This window comes from Sylvia atricapilla, chromosome 13 (genome assembly GCF_009819655.1).
Source record: "Sylvia atricapilla isolate bSylAtr1 chromosome 13, bSylAtr1.pri, whole genome shotgun sequence".
Taxonomy (NCBI): Eukaryota; Metazoa; Chordata; class Aves; order Passeriformes; family Sylviidae; genus Sylvia; species Sylvia atricapilla.
The window spans coordinates 11791710-11813205 of record NC_089152.1 but is presented as its reverse complement, the minus strand read 5'-3'; the positions used below and the strand labels follow the sequence as shown (position 1 = coordinate 11813205).

General features: G+C 38.5%; 1 protein-coding gene across 1 annotated transcript; it reads left to right on the top strand.

Moving 5' to 3' along the window:
- Positions 1–18854, top strand: AP4E1 (adaptor related protein complex 4 subunit epsilon 1). The gene is made up of 21 exons (XM_066328436.1): positions 1–184; positions 529–600; positions 1436–1559; positions 3087–3160; positions 4468–4589; positions 5357–5516; positions 5943–6109; positions 6669–6742; positions 8326–8448; positions 8537–8646; positions 8885–9024; positions 10283–10395; positions 10533–10651; positions 11324–11626; positions 12174–12288; positions 12650–12785; positions 13380–13635; positions 14365–14943; positions 16279–16463; positions 17158–17315; positions 17737–18854. The coding sequence occupies exons 1-21, from the start codon at positions 23–25 to the stop codon at positions 17895–17897; spliced, it is 3453 nt and encodes a 1150-aa protein (XP_066184533.1). The 5' UTR covers positions 1–22; the 3' UTR covers positions 17898–18854.
- Positions 18855–21496: the final 2642 nt, after the last annotated feature.

Here is a 21496-nt window from a genome sequence, read left to right as displayed (position 1 = left end):
TTCCGGGCGCCGCGGGTCCGGCATGAGCGACGTGGTGGAGCGGACGCTGAGCGCCCTGCCCGGGCTGCTGGGGCAGCACGACCCCGGGGCCGGCCCGGGCGGCGCTGGCGGCCCCGGCAGGGTGTCGGCCTCCTCCCGGCTCGGGAGCCTCATCCGGAGCATCACGGCGCTCACCTCCAAGCACGTACGGGCAGCGGGGCCGGGCTCCTCTCCCTTCCCGGCCCGGGGGAGCCGGCGCGGGGCTGGGCTGGGCGCCCCGGGCGCGGCGTCTCCCCTCGGCCGCGGGGCAGGGCGGGCTGAGCTCGGGAGCCCGCGGTAACCCCCCGATAAACCCCCGTGTTTGTGGGGGGCCGCGTTCTGCTGCTCTGGGGCACGGGCTGGGCGAGCACGGCCGCCGTGCTGGAGGCGGGCGGCCGCGGAGAGAGGTACACACTGCCGTGAGGAGTGGGCACCGCGCCTCCTCTGAGCCTGCTTTCGCATGCTGCCTGTGAAATCTGTGCCAGGTTAAAACAAGTTTAATTTTTCTAGGAAGAAGAAAAGTTAATCCAGCAGGAACTAACCAGTTTGAAAGCAACAGTTTCAGCCCCCACCACAACACTTGTAAGTTCTGTTAGTGGCTGCGGGCTGTGGGACAGCACGCCCAAGGTGAAGAACAGCAGTGTTCTCACTCTTTATGACAGATAGATGTGCAGGTTATCTGCTTTACAGATATTTAATCATCAGCATTAAACCATACACGTGCAGCATGGTTAAAATAGTGAGAACACTGTGATTCTGTTTGACGTGAGTAAACTGTAGAAATATGACCCTGCTGCCATTCTGTAGTTTCTGAAATAATGCAGGCAGCAAAGGTGGGTGATGAGCTGCTTCCATCAAATAATGCTTTTTACAGGCTGACAATATTCTTACAATTAGTTTGTGCTCTTAAGGAAGCTGTGTTTTGCTGTGTGCACTATTGTCATGTCTGAGTTTCAGGAGATGATTTATTGTGGTTTGAATTAGTTAATATACATGTCAGTCATATATATGAGTGAGGAGTTTTGAAGGGAAAAATAAAGTTTTATCTCACACGTAGTGAGAAACTATCATAAGTCAGGGTAGTAATAGGTAAAAAAATTGTGTTAACAATGCGATCATCATAATGTTTCAGATAATATTTTTAATGTTTCACAGTTAATCTACTGTTGATCACATGCATGCTAATCAAAATAAACTTTTTTAGGGGTAGAATATGGGAGTGCTGCCTTTTTAGCAGAAATTTAGGAGTGCTTTGCAAAAGAAATTCATGGCAAAAATTATGAACACTGAGATTTTAGAAAATGTGTGAATAGACATGTTTCTATGAGATAAAGCTCTCTGTTTCCATAGAGCAGTGAAAAAGAGCATAAAACATGTTGGACTTAAAATTTTCAATTATTTGTTTCTGGTATTTCAGAGACTGATGAAAGAATGCATGGTGAGACTCATCTATTGTGAAATGCTGGGCTACGAGTCTTCCTTTGGGTACATCCACGCAATCAAACTTGCCCAGCAAGGGAATCTTCTGGAGAAGAGAGTTGGTATGTGCATGGAGCTGTAGCCTTTATAATGTTCTCAAACTCCCAGGATTTATAATTCATGTCAAATACAATCTACTTAAAATGTTTCTCTACTTCTTTGGTCTTGTTTCATGGTCTGTTACTTTTTGAAGTTATCTGAATCCTTAGCTTGTGAGGTGCTCTGTGTGTGCTTGCAGCACAGAAGGCAGGGGAAATGAATTTATTTTGAATCATCAGTTCTTTCATTGTTTTGAATTGCAACATCAGTAAACAAATAATTTAAGCGAATATTTGTTAAACACCTCAAACAGAAAATTAATTTCTATCAGGATCTGGTTTCTTTCCCAAGTAATAGTGTGAGATTAAACAAAGATGGTTCTGTCAGACAAAGATTTTCTGTTTTGGTTCTTGTAGGATTTTTTTTTCTTTATTTTAGAAGGAGTTTTAGAGAATGAGGCAAATAGGAAGACCCTTACAGCATAGAGGCTGGTTGGTGTAGGTTGCTTAAAGTTCTCTTGACACAAAGTGCCCTTAAGCTTTGATCTGATAAAAGGATGTTACCAAGAGAGTGTGTGTGTGTTTGGGTTTCTTTTTTGTTGTTGTTGTTCTGCAATTATATGGGATACATGAGGATAATCTTTTCTTGGTGCTATATACCAGGGTTTGTGTTAAGGAGTTGTCAGCTGAGCTGGTCAAGATGAGTGACTCCTCTATTCAGTATGATTCAGGAGAGTGAACTCTCCCTTTTTGTATGTGCTGAGCTGATCATGGCTGTGATCATAAGCAGATAGATCAATCTCATAGCCCAGCCAATACAGTTATTTATTTTCAGGTTGTTCATTTTGATCTCCAAGCCCTGTATGGACCAAGAATTCTCTAAAATCTGTATCTGAAGTACAGTTCTTGCTGTAAGTTGTGGCACAACCTCCCTACCCCCCACTTAAGTGCCTTAGTTTGGAAGCAGAGAGGGGCCTTGGAGAAAAAAAGTTTCTGGCAGGTTTCTTTTCCTAGGTTCTGGAATGGTTTCCTCATTGTTAAGAAACAACAAAGGCGTTCTTGACATAGGATGGTGGATTCACTTTTGTATATTTCAAGTTAAATATAAATTTACTTTTAAAGAGTAATTTTATGATTTGAAAAAAAAAAACAAAAAACAGATATAAGGAAATGCACTTGTGTTGTGTAGTCTAAAAGTAACAGAATTTTCCCTCTGCAGAGAAGACATTAGTTTTCCAGGAAGTGATTTATAATATACTGGTGCTCTTGACTGTTCTTTAGCTGGAGAAGTATTGTAATGTCTCTTGTTTCTCACAACTTATGAATTCTTAACTATTATTTGTTGAGCTTTACTGCAACTTAAATATGATTTGCCTAGAAAAAGAGAGTCTGGATACTTTAAACATGAGCAACTGTTATCCAACGGGGTTTTTTGTTGGGTTTTTGTAACTGTTTGAGTCAACCCTTCTTGTGTTACAGGCAATCTTAAAGTTTCTGATGTAGAGTTGCTTATTGCTTGAAAATAGTAATGGAGGCTGCCTTCTTTTATAGGATACTTGGCAGTTTCTCTCTTTCTACATGAAAATCACGAACTGCTGCTTCTACTTGTGAACACCGTTGTGAAGGTATAGTGTTTTTGTAAAAAACAAAAAAAAAAGGAAAAAGAAAAGGAAAATCTTCCAGGTACAGGAGAGGCTGTTCCTATGTGCCAGGAGATGAGGCAGTGAGGAGGAAGACCTGGTTGAACAGAGAGCTTTGGCTGGAATTTGGTGGGGGAACTGTTGAGTGAAAAACTTGGACCAATTTTTCCCGTTGTGCCACGTGTCATCGAATTACTTCTATGTTCCTTTTTTAGAGTTGCTGTTTCTTTGATTAGCAAAGACAATCTGAAATGGCTTTCCTTGCCTTTTTAATTTGATCTTGATGTTTAATGCATGCATATTGCAGTGTTAGCTTTGGCTTTTAGCTGGTGGCAACTATCTGTTGCCTTCTCTGAGCTCATCTGATGGCTTTGACAGAAAATGGAAATACATTTTGGAGTGCCACTGAAAATCTATTACTGCTGTCTCTTACATGGAGCAATTATGACTTATGTAACTGTTCCTGTGTAATGTTTACTTTTATACTGCAGTAGTCCAAAGTCACAGAAATTATAGATTGAAAGTGATGCTCGTTTTTTTTTGCTGTGATGGAAAACTGTTTTATGGCATTTAAAAATATGGCTTGAAATTCACAAAGAACTAAACCAAAACAAGGACTGAAACCTGTCTGGAAGAGATGAACAAAGCAAGTTATATCAGCTGGAAATCCCACACATGTAATTTGTTTTGAAAAATACTTGTAGTCTTTGTAAATTCATCCTTTTTTGTTGTTTGTTTAGGGTTACAGTGAGCTATACCTACTATATTTAATGGTATTTAGACTGAGATTGTTAGTTTTGTAGAATGTTACTTGTAATTTGCATTTGCTTCTTAGGAAGTAGGTAATGTTTTAGTGTACAGATAGGTAATTGGCAGTATTATTAAGCTTACTCATTTTTTTTAATTCTTTTGGCTAGATCAAAAGCAGTAGGGAGAATACTGTTGAATTCTGTGGGAAGTGACTCATCTCCCTCATCCAGATAGGGACTCAACATATTTTTGCAATCATTTCAGTAAACAAAAATTGATTGTAGCTCTGTGTGTTAATGTTGCACACTTTTAAAATAAGAATGTTGTTCTGTAAGAAGTGTGTGAGGAGCTGCCTGTTCCCGCTTCCTGTGGATAGAAGAGCCTGATGAGCTCAGGGAGAGCTGGCTCCTCTCAAGCACCAGCAGGATGCTGGCTGTGGGTGGGCTCTCTAGGTAGGTTCAGCCTGCTTGTGAAAGATTTGGGGAACATCTGTGCAGAATTTAAAAGTCCAAGAAAAAAATTACCTGTCTTTCATGTAACAGGACTTGCAGAGCACTAATCTTGTAGAGGTGTGCATGGCATTAACTGTTGTCAGCCAGATCTTTCCACGGGAGATGATTCCAGCTGTTCTGCCCCTAATAGAAGACAAGCTTCAGCATTCTAAGTATGTATTCATTACAGAATTTCAAATGGCCTTGTACAGATGAATAACTTAATTTTGTAGGTAGTTTTAGTAAACTGGTGTTTCTTCTCTCAGTTGGTCTTTTCTAGTCATCACCTTTAGAAATTAATCTTCTCCTTGTGTTTTTCCTTGGATTCTTGTCTCGTTTATTTGCATCTTGACTGAGTATTGAATAGATAACAATTTTTTTCATAGCCAGTGTGTATAGGTGAATGAATTTATTTGCTGGAGTTCTTTTAACCAACACGCATGAAGAATGTAGAGTAGGTGGGGAAACAGATTCAGATCCTTGAACTTCACTGATACTTTTTTCATAAAGCTCTTTAGAGACAGTGATAAAGGTGTATCTGTGGATACCCTTGATTTGTTTGAATTGTAGTTTACTATATTCCATAAATAGAGGAAAATGCTGTAATTGTTGATTAGAAAGGGAATTGCAGAATGAATTAATTCAGCAACATCTAGACATGTACTTTGTGGAGCTGCATGTGTGACCACAGCAGATGAGTCATGGCCTCTTTCATTGTTTATTTGGTGGACATTATTTTAAATCATCAATCTGACATCCATCCCTACTGGGCTTTGGAGTTGGCTTTGTCACCTCCTCACTTAGGTGGTATTTGCAAAGTTATTTTTTACCAATGTGTGAACCACGGGGTCTCATCTCCACAAATCATGATATTCTGGGCTCTGGCAAGTTTTTTTGTGAAGTCAGGTACTTCTTTTGTTAAGTGTAAATCTCATTTCAGGGAAATTATCCGAAGAAAAGCTGTTCAAGCTCTATATAAATTCTATCTCATTGCTCCTAATCAAGTTCAGCACATCCATGATAAGTTCCGGAAGGCTTTATGTGACAGGGATGCTGGAGTCATGGCTGCTTCTTTGCATATTTATCTGCAAATGATTAAGGTAGGCAAAGAATTAGAAGCACAACTGATTTGGGGAGCTATTTTTTTTTTTTTTTGAGTACACAGTGTGGTCTTCAAAGGTTTTGCAGAAAAAACTCACTTGTAGCAGTTAGAAAAGTTAATTTATGTGGTCATGTGTTACATTTGTTTCTGCCATTCTCCATTTGGAGGGACAGATCCACTTATTGCAGGGTCTGGATTCTCAGCATTGCTGGGTCCTTAGCTAGAGGATCTAAGTCCTACAGTGGCTTGAGGGGAAGTTTCTTTGTAAATGTGTGAGAAAAGAGCATAGACTTGAAGTGAAGGACTCAGGGGTGCTGAGGGTTGAGAGCAGGCGTCTGATTTAAAGAAATGATGCCATCCAAGTAGGTATTTTGATCTTACTCAAGTTGTGCATTATTTTTACTTTTGAATTTTCATTTTCTAGGAAAACTCATCTGGATACAAGGACTTGACTGGGAGTTTTGTAACCATCCTGAAGCAGGTGGTGGGAGGAAAGCTCTCCGCTGACTTCAACTATCACAGTGTGCCAGCACCATGGTTACAAATCCAGCTTCTAAGAATTTTGGGGCTGTTGGGAAAAGATGATCCAAGGTAACCATATATTTCTCTGTAATTAATAATTTGAAGGTACAAAGAGTACAGTAACAGCCTAAACCTCATAGACTGTAAGAGGCTTTCAGTGTCAAAATTCTTGCACTTTTTTAACCAAGATAGCAGATTAATTTCTGCAAAAAAAAACCTTTCTTAACTTCTGGATTGTCTAAACAATTGATATGTTCAAAATTATCAAAACGTATTGTTATTTTGGAGTTCTATTGCAATGTTACCAAACAATGGTGAAAATCTGGAGTAAAGTTATTTTTAAAAAGTGCTGCCATTTTGTGAGGACCTAGTTGTCTGTGATCCTTTTCCTATATCCTTTTTATTTATGCAAGCAGCAAGGGAAGTGTTTTTATTCTTATAATATGGCAAATGTTTCTTTTGAAAGCTTGAAGCATCCTGTTAAATGCCATTTAGGATCACGTTGTAGAGTGAATTTGAGGATATGAATTATGTGTTACAGGTTTCAGTAATAGCTTTGAATTATTTGGCAAAATAGGACTACATACTTATTAGTGCTGCAATTAATTGTAAATATTTTCTTAAACAGGACGAGTGAATTGATGTATGATGTTCTAGATGAATCTTTAAGACGAGCAGAGATTAATCATAATATTACATATGGTGGGTAAGGTTATTTTATGTAACTATCAATATTTGAAAATGGAAAAATACTAATTGATTGTGCTAAAATACTTACACAGGACTTTTGAAAAATCTAGTTATAGTCTTAACATTAATTGTATTCTTAAATGTCCAACTAGTAAATAGTAGCACAAGTGATACTTTGCTGTTTTTTGCAGCATAATTTTTTTATCACAGAAGTAAAACACATCTATACACAGGGAATTCTGTTTGGGTCAAAAGGCTTTATCCTGTGTGTGTGCATTGACCCTGCCCTTAAATGCAGAAAGTCAGCTGCTTCATGAAGGCTTTTATTGGACTTTGCTTCAGTTGAAATAAGCAATAAAAGAAAATCCTGCTGATACCTCTCTGTATGTTAGAAATGCTTCCATCTTCTCTTCACTGCCCTGAGAAAGGCAATAGTGTGCAAGGACAGTGTCAGCTCTTTGCAGCTGTGTAGGGCTTCTCCTTTGGGCACAGTTAATGAACATTACACCTCCAGAGTTCAGTGGGAGTGCTGCCTTTGAAAGGATGTCTTTGGCACATCCTGTCTCAATTGAAAACTTCTGAAACATAGCACAAGGTTCATTTTGATAGAAGTTCATGATCTTTTCAGTAGAGAAAGCTGGTTTTGTTGCTACTACAAAGCAAAAGAAATAGTTGCATTGTTAACTTTTTTCCTACTAAAAAGTTGAGCAATTTATTTGTCTTTCTTCTTTGTCCTCTGTTCCCCAGGTCTTAATACCTCCTCAAAGTCCCAGTTCTGATGCTCTAGAACCCTACTTTAAGAGCTGTTTCACTGCTAAAAAAACCTACCACTCCAATTTTTTTATTGTTAAATAAAGCTCTGCAGATGTGCCAAAGTCCCTGTGCTAATGGAATGGAAAGAAAATTGAGACTTTTTAAAAACAACAGTGAGGGGTAAAACAAAAAAGGAACATGGCTCAAAGCTGTAGATGTCCAGCACCTACATCATACGTATGTTGTTAGGTGTTGTGTAAGCTTCACTTCCATGAAAAGAGGAGCTTTAGGGAAGTATTCTCTTTACTAAATAATAAACAAGGAAGCATCTGTCAGATGTTTAGAGTATTCAGCTGATTGCTTCTGTTCTCTTAGGCAAGAACATGCAAGTTATTAGGAGGTATGTTGACTTTTAATACAGACTATTTGCACTTGCCAAAAGTTAAACATTAAATTTGTTTTGAGCACTTAAAAAGACAAAGTGGGCAGTCCATTACGATTTGTACAAGGACACAGAATTTAGGTATGTAGGTATTGTTCACCTATGGCAAGCATTTTATAAAACTATAGTTGATAATCCCAGACAAAAGAAAAAATACATTAAAGAACTTTAAGGACAGAAAGTTGTATGTACAATAGCAGGGGCTAATTAAAATATGTACTACAGGCGATAGACTTTTACCTGCTTTTCCTTATGTCAGATTGTAGTCTCTGGTTAGATTCAGTGGGAGTGGGGCAGCACTGCCAGTCCTTGAGGAGCACTGAGCTCATTTGTTTGTTAAAAATTTTTGGATTATAGAAGTATTCAATACACATTAATTATGTGTCTTCTCCTCCCGCAGCCATCTTGTTTGAATGTGTCCAAACAATTTATACCATTTATCCTAAATCTGAATTATTTGAAAAGGCTGCCAAGTGCATTGGAAAATTTGTTTTGTCACCCAAAATTAATTTGAAATACTTAGGTAAGCATGCCTGATATCATTACTCTGTCTTTAATTTGGCCACAGTGGTAGCATTGCCCTGTATCACTTGCAATCACTTACATTGCAGGTTTAAAGGCTCTGACCTATGTTATCCAGCAGGATCCAAATCTGGCACTTCAGCACCAGATGACAATAATTGAATGTCTGGACCATCCAGATCCCATTATTAAAAGGGAGGTCAGTGAATTTCTAAATGTCAAAAATTAAGTTAATTCCTAAGGTGGGTGGTAAGTTTTGTAAAATGAGTAGTCTACAAATGTCGTGTTACAGCCAGTGTTAATGTGACAAGCTGTGTAGATAAGCAGAATATTTCATTTAAGAAGAGCTGCTCGATTTGATGTACTAAAGCTGCTGTTTGCCTGCTTCCTTCTTTGAGTCATCAGAACCAATTAATTTTTTGTGCTTTCTCTTTCAGACTTTAGAGCTTCTCTATAGGATTACAAATGGGCAGAATGTAATTGTCATAGTCCAGAAGATGCTTGACTACTTAAAAGAAAGCAAAGAAGAATATGCTATCATCAACTTAGGTGGCAAAATAGCAGAACTAGCTGAGAAATATCCTTTTATTTTTCTGAACTAGCTGAGAAATATCCTTTTATTTTTCTGAAACTTTGAAGTCAGAGCTCAGGCACCTGTAGCATTGATACCTAACAAAGCATCTTTTATGAGCTTGTGAAGTAGGACATGTTAGAGCTGTGCATTCCATCCTTTCAAATGCAAAGGAAGTATGGAAAAGAAAGCACATATGAAAATGACTGCAGTGGTTTTTGTATTTCGCTGAGAGAAACTAATTGCACACAAATTTTGGCTTTGAAGTTTAGCATTAAAACCTTTTGTTTTAAATTCAAACTTTGAAGCTTTATACCACTGCATAGAGAGAGATGTCTCTACTGGAAGTGCTGTTATGTAATTGCGAGATTGATCTTCCCTTCCTATTCATGGGTGTATGGATTTTAAGTGCAGCACACTTTGATAGAAATAAAGGAAAGATTTTTTTAAAAAATGCCACAGGAGATGAAAGTGATGATTAGAGATTTGGCTTATGATAGGCATTACTGTAAGTCTTGCTGCTGCCTGATTTCTGTGTGTGTTTTTGTCTGATAACTGGAGTTGTAAGCTCTTGATGATAGAGAGCTGCCTTATCCTGTTTGTGTAGTGCTTAGCATGGAGTGATGTACTAAAAAAAGCTCTGTTGTCCTGCAGTATGCAAAAACTAATGCAATAACACTGACATTTCTGTACTGTTAAAAATTTCCATTCATTAACTGTGTGTTTTCAGGACTTGTCTAAGAAAAGGCAAAAGCCAACTTTCAAAGTTAGCAAAGGCTGATCAAAAGTCAAATATATTAAAAAAAGCAGTGAGGATTTCTGTGGAGTGCTTCAAAATGTTTTTGTAAAATTGGTAAATCAACAGCAAAGCATTGCTGAAAAGAGCTGGTTTTTTATGATTGATTAAGTGATGCTGGGTAAGGAAAAGATTATCTGGAAGCCTAGCACAGGACAAGTGAGAGCTTAAAATAGAGTAGGACAAATGTGAACATACCTGTTCCTACTGGGTAAGGCCTGCATAAACTCAGCTCTTTCAACAGCAGTAACTTAAGACTTTTCTGACTGACCACCAATTTTCATGACATTTACAGGACACACTTTCTAAAAGATACAGGAATATTTCCTCTTTAGTTAGGTGGAGCTGATACTTGTTCATCAGATCCCCAACTTACTGGGGAGATCATGATGGGCATTCCTTTGAAAATAAACTAAATAAGAAAGAAAAAGTTATGCCTTAGCATTTCATTCCTTAACATCTGGACACGTATGCCCCTAACAATGAGTGGTTCATCCAGACAATGAATGCTGTGTTCGCAGTTGGAGGTGATGTTGTGCATTCTGATATCCCAAACAACTTCCTGAGGCTGTTGGCTGAAGGTAACTCCCCACATGCTCTGAAGAATTAGACATGTTCCTAAATAATCTGGGTTTGTTTTCTTTTCTTAAAATGTACTTTGAAGTATTTGGTAGGATATGTTATTTGTGTTTCAGAAACTGTGCTGTTTTCTGTCTAGGATTTGATGATGGAAAAGAAGATCATCAGCTACGGATGTATGCAGTACAATCTTACTTAGCATTGCTTGAGGAGGAAGATAAATTGTATCCACAGAAATTCCTTCAAGTTATGAGTTGGGTAAGGTCAGAATTCCATACATAGATTTGAGGAAGCTGTCAAAGGTGATAATGTTTTTAATAAATATTTATTAAACTTTAATTTTGAGGCATTTTTACTTGAAGTCAAGCTAACATGCTGAATTTTATTTTATTAATTTGTTGTTTGTGGAGAAGCTGGCTTGCTCCCTTTAAGGCAGGTGACTGTTGGAATGGCTTAGCAGCCACCTGAATTCTACAACCTGAACCTGAACCACACTGACAGCCTTTCTGTCTCCATCCAAATTAGCCACATGGGGCTGTGAAATGCTCTTGTAGCCCTGCAGAGGCTGGCCAAGTGCTGTGCTGGTGTTACCTGATAGCTGGGGGAGCTTCAGCTCTCACTGAAGGAAGAGGCTGCAGTTTGAGGAAATGGTGTTTTGTCAGGGCCTAGTTATGTTTAGCTTTCTTTTCAAGAAAGTTATTTGATCTTTAAGAAGCCGAAAATTGGAGTCTGTTGAGGTAAACACAAAGGTCACTTCAACCCTTTGACATATAAAACACAATATAGTAAAGAAATAACTTGGAACATGTCTAAATAATAGTTGCTTGAATGTGAGGTGGATTTTATTATGTTGTTATTTAGTACTATATTCTAATTTCAAAACTGAAAGCACTGCTCCAAATGCATATTTTGTCTGTTTTTTGTGAATAGGTGTTGGGAGAATATTTCAGTCTTGTTACAGATGTTGATCCAGAAGTTATTTTGACAAAGCTGCACAGCCTGCTGAAGAAGACTTTTGTTACTTCTGAAACTAAAGCATGGATAATGGCTGCAGTCACCAAGATAGCATCACATACTTCCTGCTCAAAAACAGTGGATGAACTAATCCAAGAGCTCAGCAGCTCTCTGGATACATGCCTGAGACAATATGCCTTTGAATTGAAGCATCTGTGTGAGGACAAAGCACTGATGAAAAGTTTGCTTCCATTTGATGCTAGTTGCAGTGACCTGGTGGTAAGACACATGCCATGTGTGAACCTCTTTGTAGCTCAGGGGGATGCATATTTTGGTGAAAAGGTGTTTTCAAAATGAATGGTATTTGCAGTTCTCACTGGTGCAAGTCTGCTTAAAGTCAGTTTTCAGAAACACTTTTTCAGGCATATGGGATGAATCATAGTGTTCTGTACTGAAAGATTAAGAACCATGGTGGTTTAGTTAATTAAGCTGGAGTAGCTTTTAGCAAAATTATAATTTCATACACTGGTTTATTTTTAGTTGTCTTTTGTTTTTTTCAAATATGAGGCAGGTCTGCTTTAGTATCACTACAGTACTGCTTTTGAATTCTCAAAGGGTTTGCCTCCTGTTTAAAAGCTACTGATTTTGACCATGAAATTTCCACAGTAAATGCTGGAAAAGGTTCTGTCCATATAGCTTTTTAACTGGTAGATATGGGAGATGCAACATGAAGATCCTGATTTCCTGATAAGATTCTTCTGGCAACATTAGGCTCACACAGAGCAAATGTTTTCGTTGCCTTTTCATTCCTTTTAATTCTGTGTAGGTAGATGCTTCCTTATCTTTTCTGGATGGGTTTGTGGCTGAGGGACTTGGTCATGGTGCAGCACCATATAAGCCTCATCACCAGAGACAAGAGGAGAAGCTTTCTCAGGAAAAAGGTGACAGTTTACTGCATTTATTTAATACTGGTAAATTGCCTGATAAGTATTAACAGTTTGAGTGTACAGTTAATTTATCATTTTACAATAATAGTATCTTCATGCAGCTCTTGTCTGTAGACCAGAGCCAAGTTCAGCTTAAGTTTTAGTTCCACCTCTGTCTAGCTGATGTATATAGATTGCTGTTTTGCAGGTGAGAAAGTCTTACTGTATGTAATCCTATAGGATTTGGAATTTATGGGGATTATTAAAGTGAAAGCCTAAGATGTCCAGCAGTACAAGGATATCTATTTTCAGAAAATAGATTCCATTCTTCCTTTTTTTATGCCTCCTTGTAATTTTATAATTGTCTGTCTTGCAGCTCTGAATTTTGAACCTTATGGATTGTCCTTTGCTTCAAGTGTGTCCTCATCTGGTGTCACTGGCAGACAGTCCCCCACTGGTTTATCTTTTGGCTCTGATATATCTGGGAATAGTGCTGAGACAGGGCACAAAGAGTGAGTTAATTTGTGTTTGAAGTGAACGACATTTAAGCTTCTGTTTTTGTCAGTTGCTTCATTGCATGGAACTAGAAAGAATGCAGTTGAACTTGGAACCCCCTATCACATAAAAAGAAAATCAGGTTATGGCATCTGTAATAACTAGGGAAACAGCTGATGTGGTCAGACTCTCCCACTTCCTTCACAGACTGCAGTTTATGGTGGTTTATGGTAGTTTATGGTGGTAGTTAATGCAGTGAAGTTGGGACATGATTGCCTGATGATTACATTGGTTACTGTTTTTTCTGCCATCTTTCTTTTTCTAAAAGATAGAAGTGAGGCTAAGGTTTGCAGTGTAAGATGCTCCTTTCATTTTTAATGCACTGCACATTAATTCCATATCCACAGTTTCATGCAAATTAATTAACTTCATTTATACTCTGTGAAATTGGTATGCAGGAAATCATTCCAGAATCTTTATATTTTACGGCTCACTCTTGTCTATCAAAGTACCAAAGTAGTGAATGATGTTTGAATGATGTTTGAATGTTGGCATGTTTTTGTGAATATATTCACATGGCTGATGCTGCTTTGTTTTGTTGGCCTTTTTAGGACAAATACACTGAAACTCGAGGGAGTACGCAAGCTGTGGGGAAAAGAAGGTTACCTTCCAAAGAAAGAAAACAAAATAGGGAAAGGAAAGGAGCCAGAAGCAGTGCCTTGTGGCAGCTTATTAGCAGGGCAGGGGGGGGAGCCTCCTGCACTGCAGCCTGATCAAGGTGCCAGCCTGTCTGAGGAAGACAGAGAGAAGCAGCAGTTAGCATCAACTTTGTTTATTGGGCTGGGATCAAGTGCTGGTGTGAGCCTGGTAAGTGGTTCTTTTGAGACTTAACAGTTTAAAGTTTATATATAGTATTATTTAAGATTATAGACACTTGTATGCAAATGGAGATCAAATTAGTGATAAGACAAACCTCCCCCCAAGTCACTGAAAAACTGTTAAGAATTGCTTTTGCAGTGTGATGTTTTATTGAAACTTGAAACAGTTTGATGAAGCAACTTCTGAGGCAGATCTGATTGGGTAACCAGAACTTCCCTCTGTTTATATGTTGTGCTCCAAGTTTTAGTGTCAGTTTTCCTGAACAACTGGTCCTTGACCCAGCCTTGCAGAGCTGTCACCATTCATTTGGATGAAGGCTAGAATTTGACACCTTAAGTCAAGGCCATTTTTAATTTATGTATGGTAGTATGTGGAACATAAAAGAAATCACTGTTAGGTAATATTTTTAAGACTGGCATCATATTAGTCAGCTCAAATCTTAGCACTTAGCACTGTTTAACCAGACCTTTGCTTAGTCTTTAATAAGAGCTTTTAGATTGCTAAGAGAATCTAGAGTCCTTCTTGCAGTATAAGGTAATTTAGTACTCTGTGAGAGATACAGCAAACCCTTGGATCCATTGGAATGTTTGGAATCTATTTGTATTTGTCATCTGTTTTGATTCCTTGGTCCTTCCTCACTGTTGCATGGTATTAACAGTAGCACAGCTGCTTGCTAGGAACTTTTCCACCCATTTTTTTTTCCTCTTTCCTTTTCAGATGGGCAAAGCAGACACAGCTACTCAGAAGTTCAAAAGGAAATCAAAGATAAATGAAACTCAGCAGTTAAGTGAGGAGGCATCAGACTTCCAAAGCAGTGCTGCTTCAGATTTTGGTCCCTTACTTGATACAGTACCTGTTAATATGGAAGACTCTGAGGGAAGTTTGCACACAAGGTTAAGGAAAGCCTCCCCTTGTTCTTCAGATATTGTAGAAGACAATTTAGCATTTGAAACACCTCAGTCCCTCAGAAAATCTGTGCTGGATGACAGACTTTCAGCTAACAGGCTGTCACAGTCATCTTTGTTTGCTGATAGTAATATTGAAATTTTTCAGCCTTCTCCAAGTGCTCAATGTGAAAGTGCCAGTGAAACACCATTGGTCCCTTCCTTACCAGAAGAACTTGAAGGGCTTCCTCACTCTGAAGGAGTGGGACTTTGTCAGAGTGATGCCTTAGCTCTGCATTTATGTAAGGTGTGGACAGACGACTCTCTATTGCTCATTGTTTTTGTTTCAAATAAAACCACTTCTGCACTTCATGCTGTGAATTTAGTGTTTGAAGAAACAGAATACTTTCAGGTAAGAAACTTTGTTTCCATTGTATATTAAATTCACTTGGAATTTTTTTCTTGCATTTAACTGTGCAGTGTTTGGTTTAATGTGATAGCCATGCCTTTTTCCAAAGTACTTCCTTGAAACCTGTGGTACAGCTGTTACACATATTTTTAAAAGGAGGTGAAAGAAATCTCACTGTAAACTTACTGTCATTGGCTATAAAAGTTAGCCTCTCACTTTTTCAGTTCACCTTGATTTTGTTTGCCTCTGTAAAATGAATATGTGTGATTTTTCCATTCTGAGTGCAAAGACTAAACCAAGTACAAAACCTCAGTGGTTTGCATACAGCTTGGAGCAGTATGACCTGAGTTCACCTCACTGGGTAGCTTTCTTTTGGCTGGGTGTGACTGTTGTGCTTGTGCATTCATTTGCATTTACCTGATAGGAAACATGATGCTTTCCTGACACCAAATTTGTGTAAACTTCTTTCAGTTTTGTTTTCAAAGGCACCAGTCATGGTTCACTCTCATGCATTTAGATGAGAGTGCAGGGGAGTTGATCAGTTAATTTTTTTTTATATTGGCTACATTAGGGATTTAAATATGATTGGTAAAAGCATGTTATAGTCATAATTAAAACTTCATTTAAATATTTGGCAAAATATTGAAGAATTGCCAATTGGTACAACTATCCCCAGATTTTGCTAAAAGAAACACAGAATTATTAAACAACTCAGCAAGATAAAAAGAATTAAGCTGATTGTTTCTTTTAGAATTGACTTAATCAAGCAACTGCTAACTTTCTTTTCCATTTTGACTTGAATCAAACTTGTCCCGGCATTGATAGAGAAGTGAGTATCTCCTGTCTAGATTTTTTTTGTAATTTGCTTAAATTCCCACCCAGACCACCACATGGACATAATTTCTGTTATCACTTTGTTTGGAGCGCCAAGGACTGCTGAGTAACCTAGAAATCCTTTTTATTAGGGATGTTTTCTCAACTTGTTGCTTTTAGCATATACCTTGAGGTGTGTTGTGTTGCTGCTTGCTTGAATATTAGTTTATGTTGGGACTGAGCTACAGAATTCAGATTCTTAGTACAATTCTTTGGAGCTGGGAGAAGCCAGTTGGCAGAGATCAATTTCACTGGTGCTGGGCAATTCATAGAATGTTTGTAGATGTTAATGATTGATTTTTCCTTCATGAGGCTGAGAAATGGTAGCTCTGTTCACTTGTCAAATACTCCAAGAAAAATCAACAGAAATAAAAGGCACTTACACAGTTTTATAGCTGTATCTGAATCAGTTGCACAACTGACAGCAAGACTTATATTCTTTATTCCTTTTATGACATTATATAGATTTTGGAGAGTGCCACCTCCCAGTTTCCTGTAATTGAAGCTCAAAGTGTGGAACATTGCCAGAAATGTGTGAGGATGAGCAAAGTCTGTGCACAGGCAATTCTTTCTGGCTCTGTTAGTTACCAGTCAGAGATGGAAACTCGCCTTGAATTTTCAGTAACTTTATCATTATTGGACTTCATCAGGTAAATAAAATAAGCTGCAGTTTTTAAAAACACTTGTATTCAGCTCAGTGTTAGACAAGGGTGGGAGGATTTGGGGATTGACCATGAAAATACAAAGCTTCTCCTTGAGCAGCTAATTCAAATCTGAGATGGCTGGTAAAGATAATAAAGGGTTATTTTAGACTTGCAAAAAAAGGGATAAAGTTCCAGCAAGAAGTACAAATGCAGGGAGAACATTGACAGTAACTGTTTTTGAGGAGGCTAACAGAACAGAGAACAGAAGGGCATGATGCTTTAAAATATGGCATGATGTAAACATGTCAGGAAGAAACAAGTGGTTTGAGTGCAGGGGCCAGAACATTGTATGAAAAGGTTGACAACTTTTGCAGAGGAAGAAGAAAGCTCATTCTTTTCATTTTTGAACATTGCATTTATTTTAGGAGTAGAAAAATACAAATGTCCTTTGTCCAACCGACTTTTCTTTTGAAGTGAAATTTGAAAATTGATTGTTTTCAATTTAGAAATCTAAAGCAAGGAATAGAAACATTTTTCAAATGTTAAGCTGAAAAGAGGAGGGGTTTGATTAGACTAATATGTGTTTACTTATTTTGTGCTCTATTGTCCAGTTGCTTCCATATATAGGGTTTTTTGAGACCAAAGGTATTCTGATTTATATATATTATTTGGCTAAGAAATGTGGTGAATTTCCTTTTAGGCCAATGGAAATGACTACAGAAGACTTTGGGAAGCTGTGGTTGTCTCTTTCCAATGATGTGAAACAGAATATAAAAATGTCATCCTGCCAAGATTCCCTTCCAGCAGCCCTGGATACACTGCAACAGAAGCTGAAACTCCACCGAGTTGACATTATAGGTAAGTGAAAGGATATTCTAGGGTTGCTCATAGGATAATTGTCCCAGGAAAACAAGTGCATGGAAGAGAGTATCTTACAGGTTAAGGCAGGGAGTGTTTGGCAGCTTGGTAAACAAGGTGCTGGTGTCCCGTGGACTTTGTTTGCCTCACTCAGGGGTCTTCTGTGGGATGGTGATTGAAAGGTACAAGTGTTCAGCAAAAAGTGGATTTTGCAAGGCAGAAAACTGGCACTGTGAAGAGTTTTGGGTAGGACAAAAAGGGAATGAAGCTGGGATCTTGGCATGATTTGTGGTGATGTGTTCCACGAGTTAGAGATAAGAGAACAGCAGACATGGAGTGTGAAAGGTGCATTTTCTATGAAGTCTGCTATAGCAGTTGTTAATTGCTGATTGTTACTGCATTTTCTCCTGTGTTGTGTCAGGTAATGAGGGAATCCTGGCCTGCCAGCTCCTTCCATCCGTGCCCTGCCTGCTGCACTGCCGTACCCACTCAGGGATGCTGGCCCTGTGGTTCAGATCCCCCTGTGCTGCTCTTCCAGATGGTTTGCTCTATCAGTGTCAGAAGGTGATGGAGGAATCCTAACAACAATAGTGCCTGCCTTAATCTATTTGGTGTGTGAAAGCAAATTAAAGATTGATACAGTTGCACAGATAATTACCAAAGCTGAACTAGGATACTGCTTCTTCAAGTATTAAAAGTTTTCTTCCAGCTGGCAATGTCCAAGTGGACTTGTGGGGGAAAAATGATGACCTAAATTACCCCTGCAAAAATGTGCTCAGGACTGTACAGTACATTAAAGTATTGTTACCTGTGTAAGTGAAATGTATATTAATTTTGTTGTAAATGACTGAAAGTATTTATTTTTATTACACAGCTTTTATAGATGCCAACACTTATTCTTCATGGCAACTACTTAATATGATTTTGAAGAAAACATATTTCCATTACGAGGTCAGACTTGATCAGTTACCTAATTTTATTTTGATAATTTTTCTAAAGCTATTTGTAAGTACTGCTGGCAACAAGACCCATATTGGTGGTTATATAAAATAACTTATGTAGCAACAAATGCATGGTTTTAAAACAGTTAAAAGATTCTAGGGAGCAAAACACTTCCCATGATCTATGATATTTACCGTGGAAGGGATAATATCTAGACAGATTTTTAATAGGAATCAGGCATGTGAAATTGTTTGGAAGCATCTCCTGGGGGGTTATCTAAAGCCCTTCAGGTTAGTTCCTATCTGCAGTTCTTCCTGCCCTGTATTTCAGTCACATTCCCTCTCCACAGAGGTCTGTGCAGTCACTGACTGTTTGTGCATGTCTAAGGTGAAGTTCCATGTGGATCAAGTCTGAGGTCACTGAGCTGGGGGCACTTGGCTGTGGACATGTTGACTCCTTGATTGTTGGGTAGTGAACATGTTCATTGCTTTCCAGTCCACTCTATAAATTTAATCTGTCCAAAATCCCTGTGCATGAAAATTCACAAGGGGAAAACTTTAATTTATTTTTACTTCTAATTATTTATAGCCTCAGTATGACTCATCAAAGGTCTGATTTACAGAGATGTGGCTGTGTTGTGTGTGCATGGCTGGGAACTGCAGCAAGGCATGAAGGATTAAATCAGAGCAACAAACGTGGAAAATGTCTGAGCAGATTGGCTCCTCTTCCTGAAGTAACCTCACAGTCTTGAAAATCCAGCAGTCTTAATTTATTTAGATGCTAAATGAAAAATAGTACTGGTTAGTATTATTTATAGCTGGTCATGTTTTCTCTTCAAGCATCCAAGATTGTACACACAGTTCAGACATGGTAAAAGGGATTCTGTGGTGGAATTCTCTCCTTTGTGTGTTTAATAGTAACAAGGAAACTCATATTTCAGCATTACTGATTCTCACCTGATAAGCACTGGTTGTAAAGGAAAATAAAGTATTCTTTTACTTTGCTGATGCGTTCATAAAATTGTTGTAAGAATGTTAATGTGCTGATGGCAATTTTTTTTTTAAGTCAAGCTACTTGTGTTATCACAAGTATAATCATCCAAGCAAAGTTCCTTTTTAATTGTTGTTTCAGTAACCTCTTACTGAGGAATTCAAAGTGCACTGAACCTGTAAATATATTTAATGTTCTGCATACCTTAATGTTTACTTGGCACTTCAAGACAATTTATATAAAAGAAAACTGATTTATAGTGGAATAATTTCCAGCAGACGATTTCCCTGCTGGTAAATCAGACTTGTGTTATGCAATTGGACTTCTGTAATCATAGGAACTCTAATACAAATATCTGTTTGTGGCCTATGCATTTAAACCATTTCAGCAAGGAGATGTTCTATGTTGTGGTGTTTAAAGAACTGCAAAGACAACAATGCCTTCTGTTGTTAATGTAATGTTCTCTGTAACCTTTTTCACTGTATGAATAGTGTATGTTAAGCTGTCAGTATTCTGATTCTAATTGCATTATGGTAACATCACTTAAAGGAGTTTGCAGGGCATTGTACCCGTGTCAGTCTTTATTTTTGAATTGCCCAACAGATACTGTTCTGAATCTATCACCATATTTGCACTTCTTGCAGATTAATAAAATCCAATTTTATTTAAAAAAATTAGTTTGATACTTGTTAATGTTCTTTTCCATCACATGTAGCAGTGTATGCATATTGAGAACTAGTTTCTATTTTAATTGTTTCTCTTTGCAGCTGTACAGTGATGAAGAGTGTAACATCACAGATATCTTGAAACCATTAATAATCTAAATGTCCTGTTTCTCATGGAGATGTCAAAACAGTGAAGGACTACACTTCTTAAGGAGCACTGTGTGCCAGCTCACATTATCCAGTCCTTTTTTTGGAATACTGCCAGCATGTGATTTTGTTTTTAGGCATCACAGGAGATTTCAGTATCTCTTGTTATTCACAGCTGACAGGAATAGCATATTTTGAAGTTCAAACATAAGCCATTGCTGTGGATTTGGGAGCTTGGGAAGTGTGACATTGGCTGAACTGAAGGTGGTTGCAGCCCTGAGCTGAGCCCACCAGGCTGTTTGGTGCAACAAAGCTGCTGCTGTCTAACAGGAGTCCTGGCCGAGATGGGGAGCTCAGGCCCTGGAGAACCTCAGTGTTTCAGTGCTGGCAATCCTGATCTTGATTGTCTCCAGTTGTCTCAGAAGCAGAGCTGCAGAGGTGAACCCTATAAAGGAATACTATTCCATCTAGTTCAGCATTGAAAATTCTATCGTGAGTATCCTCATCTTCCATAGCATTACAATTTTCATTGTGGCTTGGTCAGTATTGGAGGATGAACCTGTTTTCCAGAAAGGGAAAGAAGGTGCAAAGAAGCAGGCAAGAAGGAGGAGAGCACATCACCAGTGTGCATGAAGGAGTTTGTTCCAGAGGCAGCCAGAGGCCAGTCAGTCTGCTGACTGTGCTGAACTGGCAGGTTTAACAGAGACTGGACCAACCCTTAAGTTCCAGGAGGCCTCAGTGTTCTACTGCTGTGTGCCCTGTGAGTTCTGGACAACTGGGAGTCAGCAGGACTGATTCCAGATTGTATTGGATCAGCGTTTCAACTGTTTGTCAGCTTCTGCCTCCTTACCTCAAGTATTTTCAGGTATTTTTACTGAAACAGACACTTTGGTAGGAAAACTAGAGGAAGTACAACATGGCAGTGTGAGGCAGGATGTTTTCTTAGATACAGATAAATCTGTTGGATTGTATTATTTTCTGCTAAGTATTCCCAAATCCTCCTCATTCTCTAAGGACCCAAAAGAATAAATTTGTGTAATGGATGGCACTATCTTGAGGGTTTCCTGTACTTGCAAGTAGCTCATAAATGACACTATTTAGAAACCATAAATGATGGATTCTAAATATCAGAAAAATGTTTCTCTCCTGTAGAGTCCCACCAGTAGCTTTTCAGCATAAAAAGCTGTATTATCTTTTTCTGTGTGGGTAAGAATGTGCGTGGTCTTTTTCTGGCATTGATTTATGTAAAAACAAAAATAGACCTGCTTAAGTCATCCAGTTAGAACTGGCTTTTTTGCATTTCTGTTGCTGTGGTGAAACCTAATTGTGCTTTACTGCTTGGGTCTCTTCAGGGCCAGCTATTTCAGTGCGTGTCTCTGAGAACCTTTCTCTAGCACAAATCAGATCCCATGTTCAGTATGATGTGCAGCTCTGTGG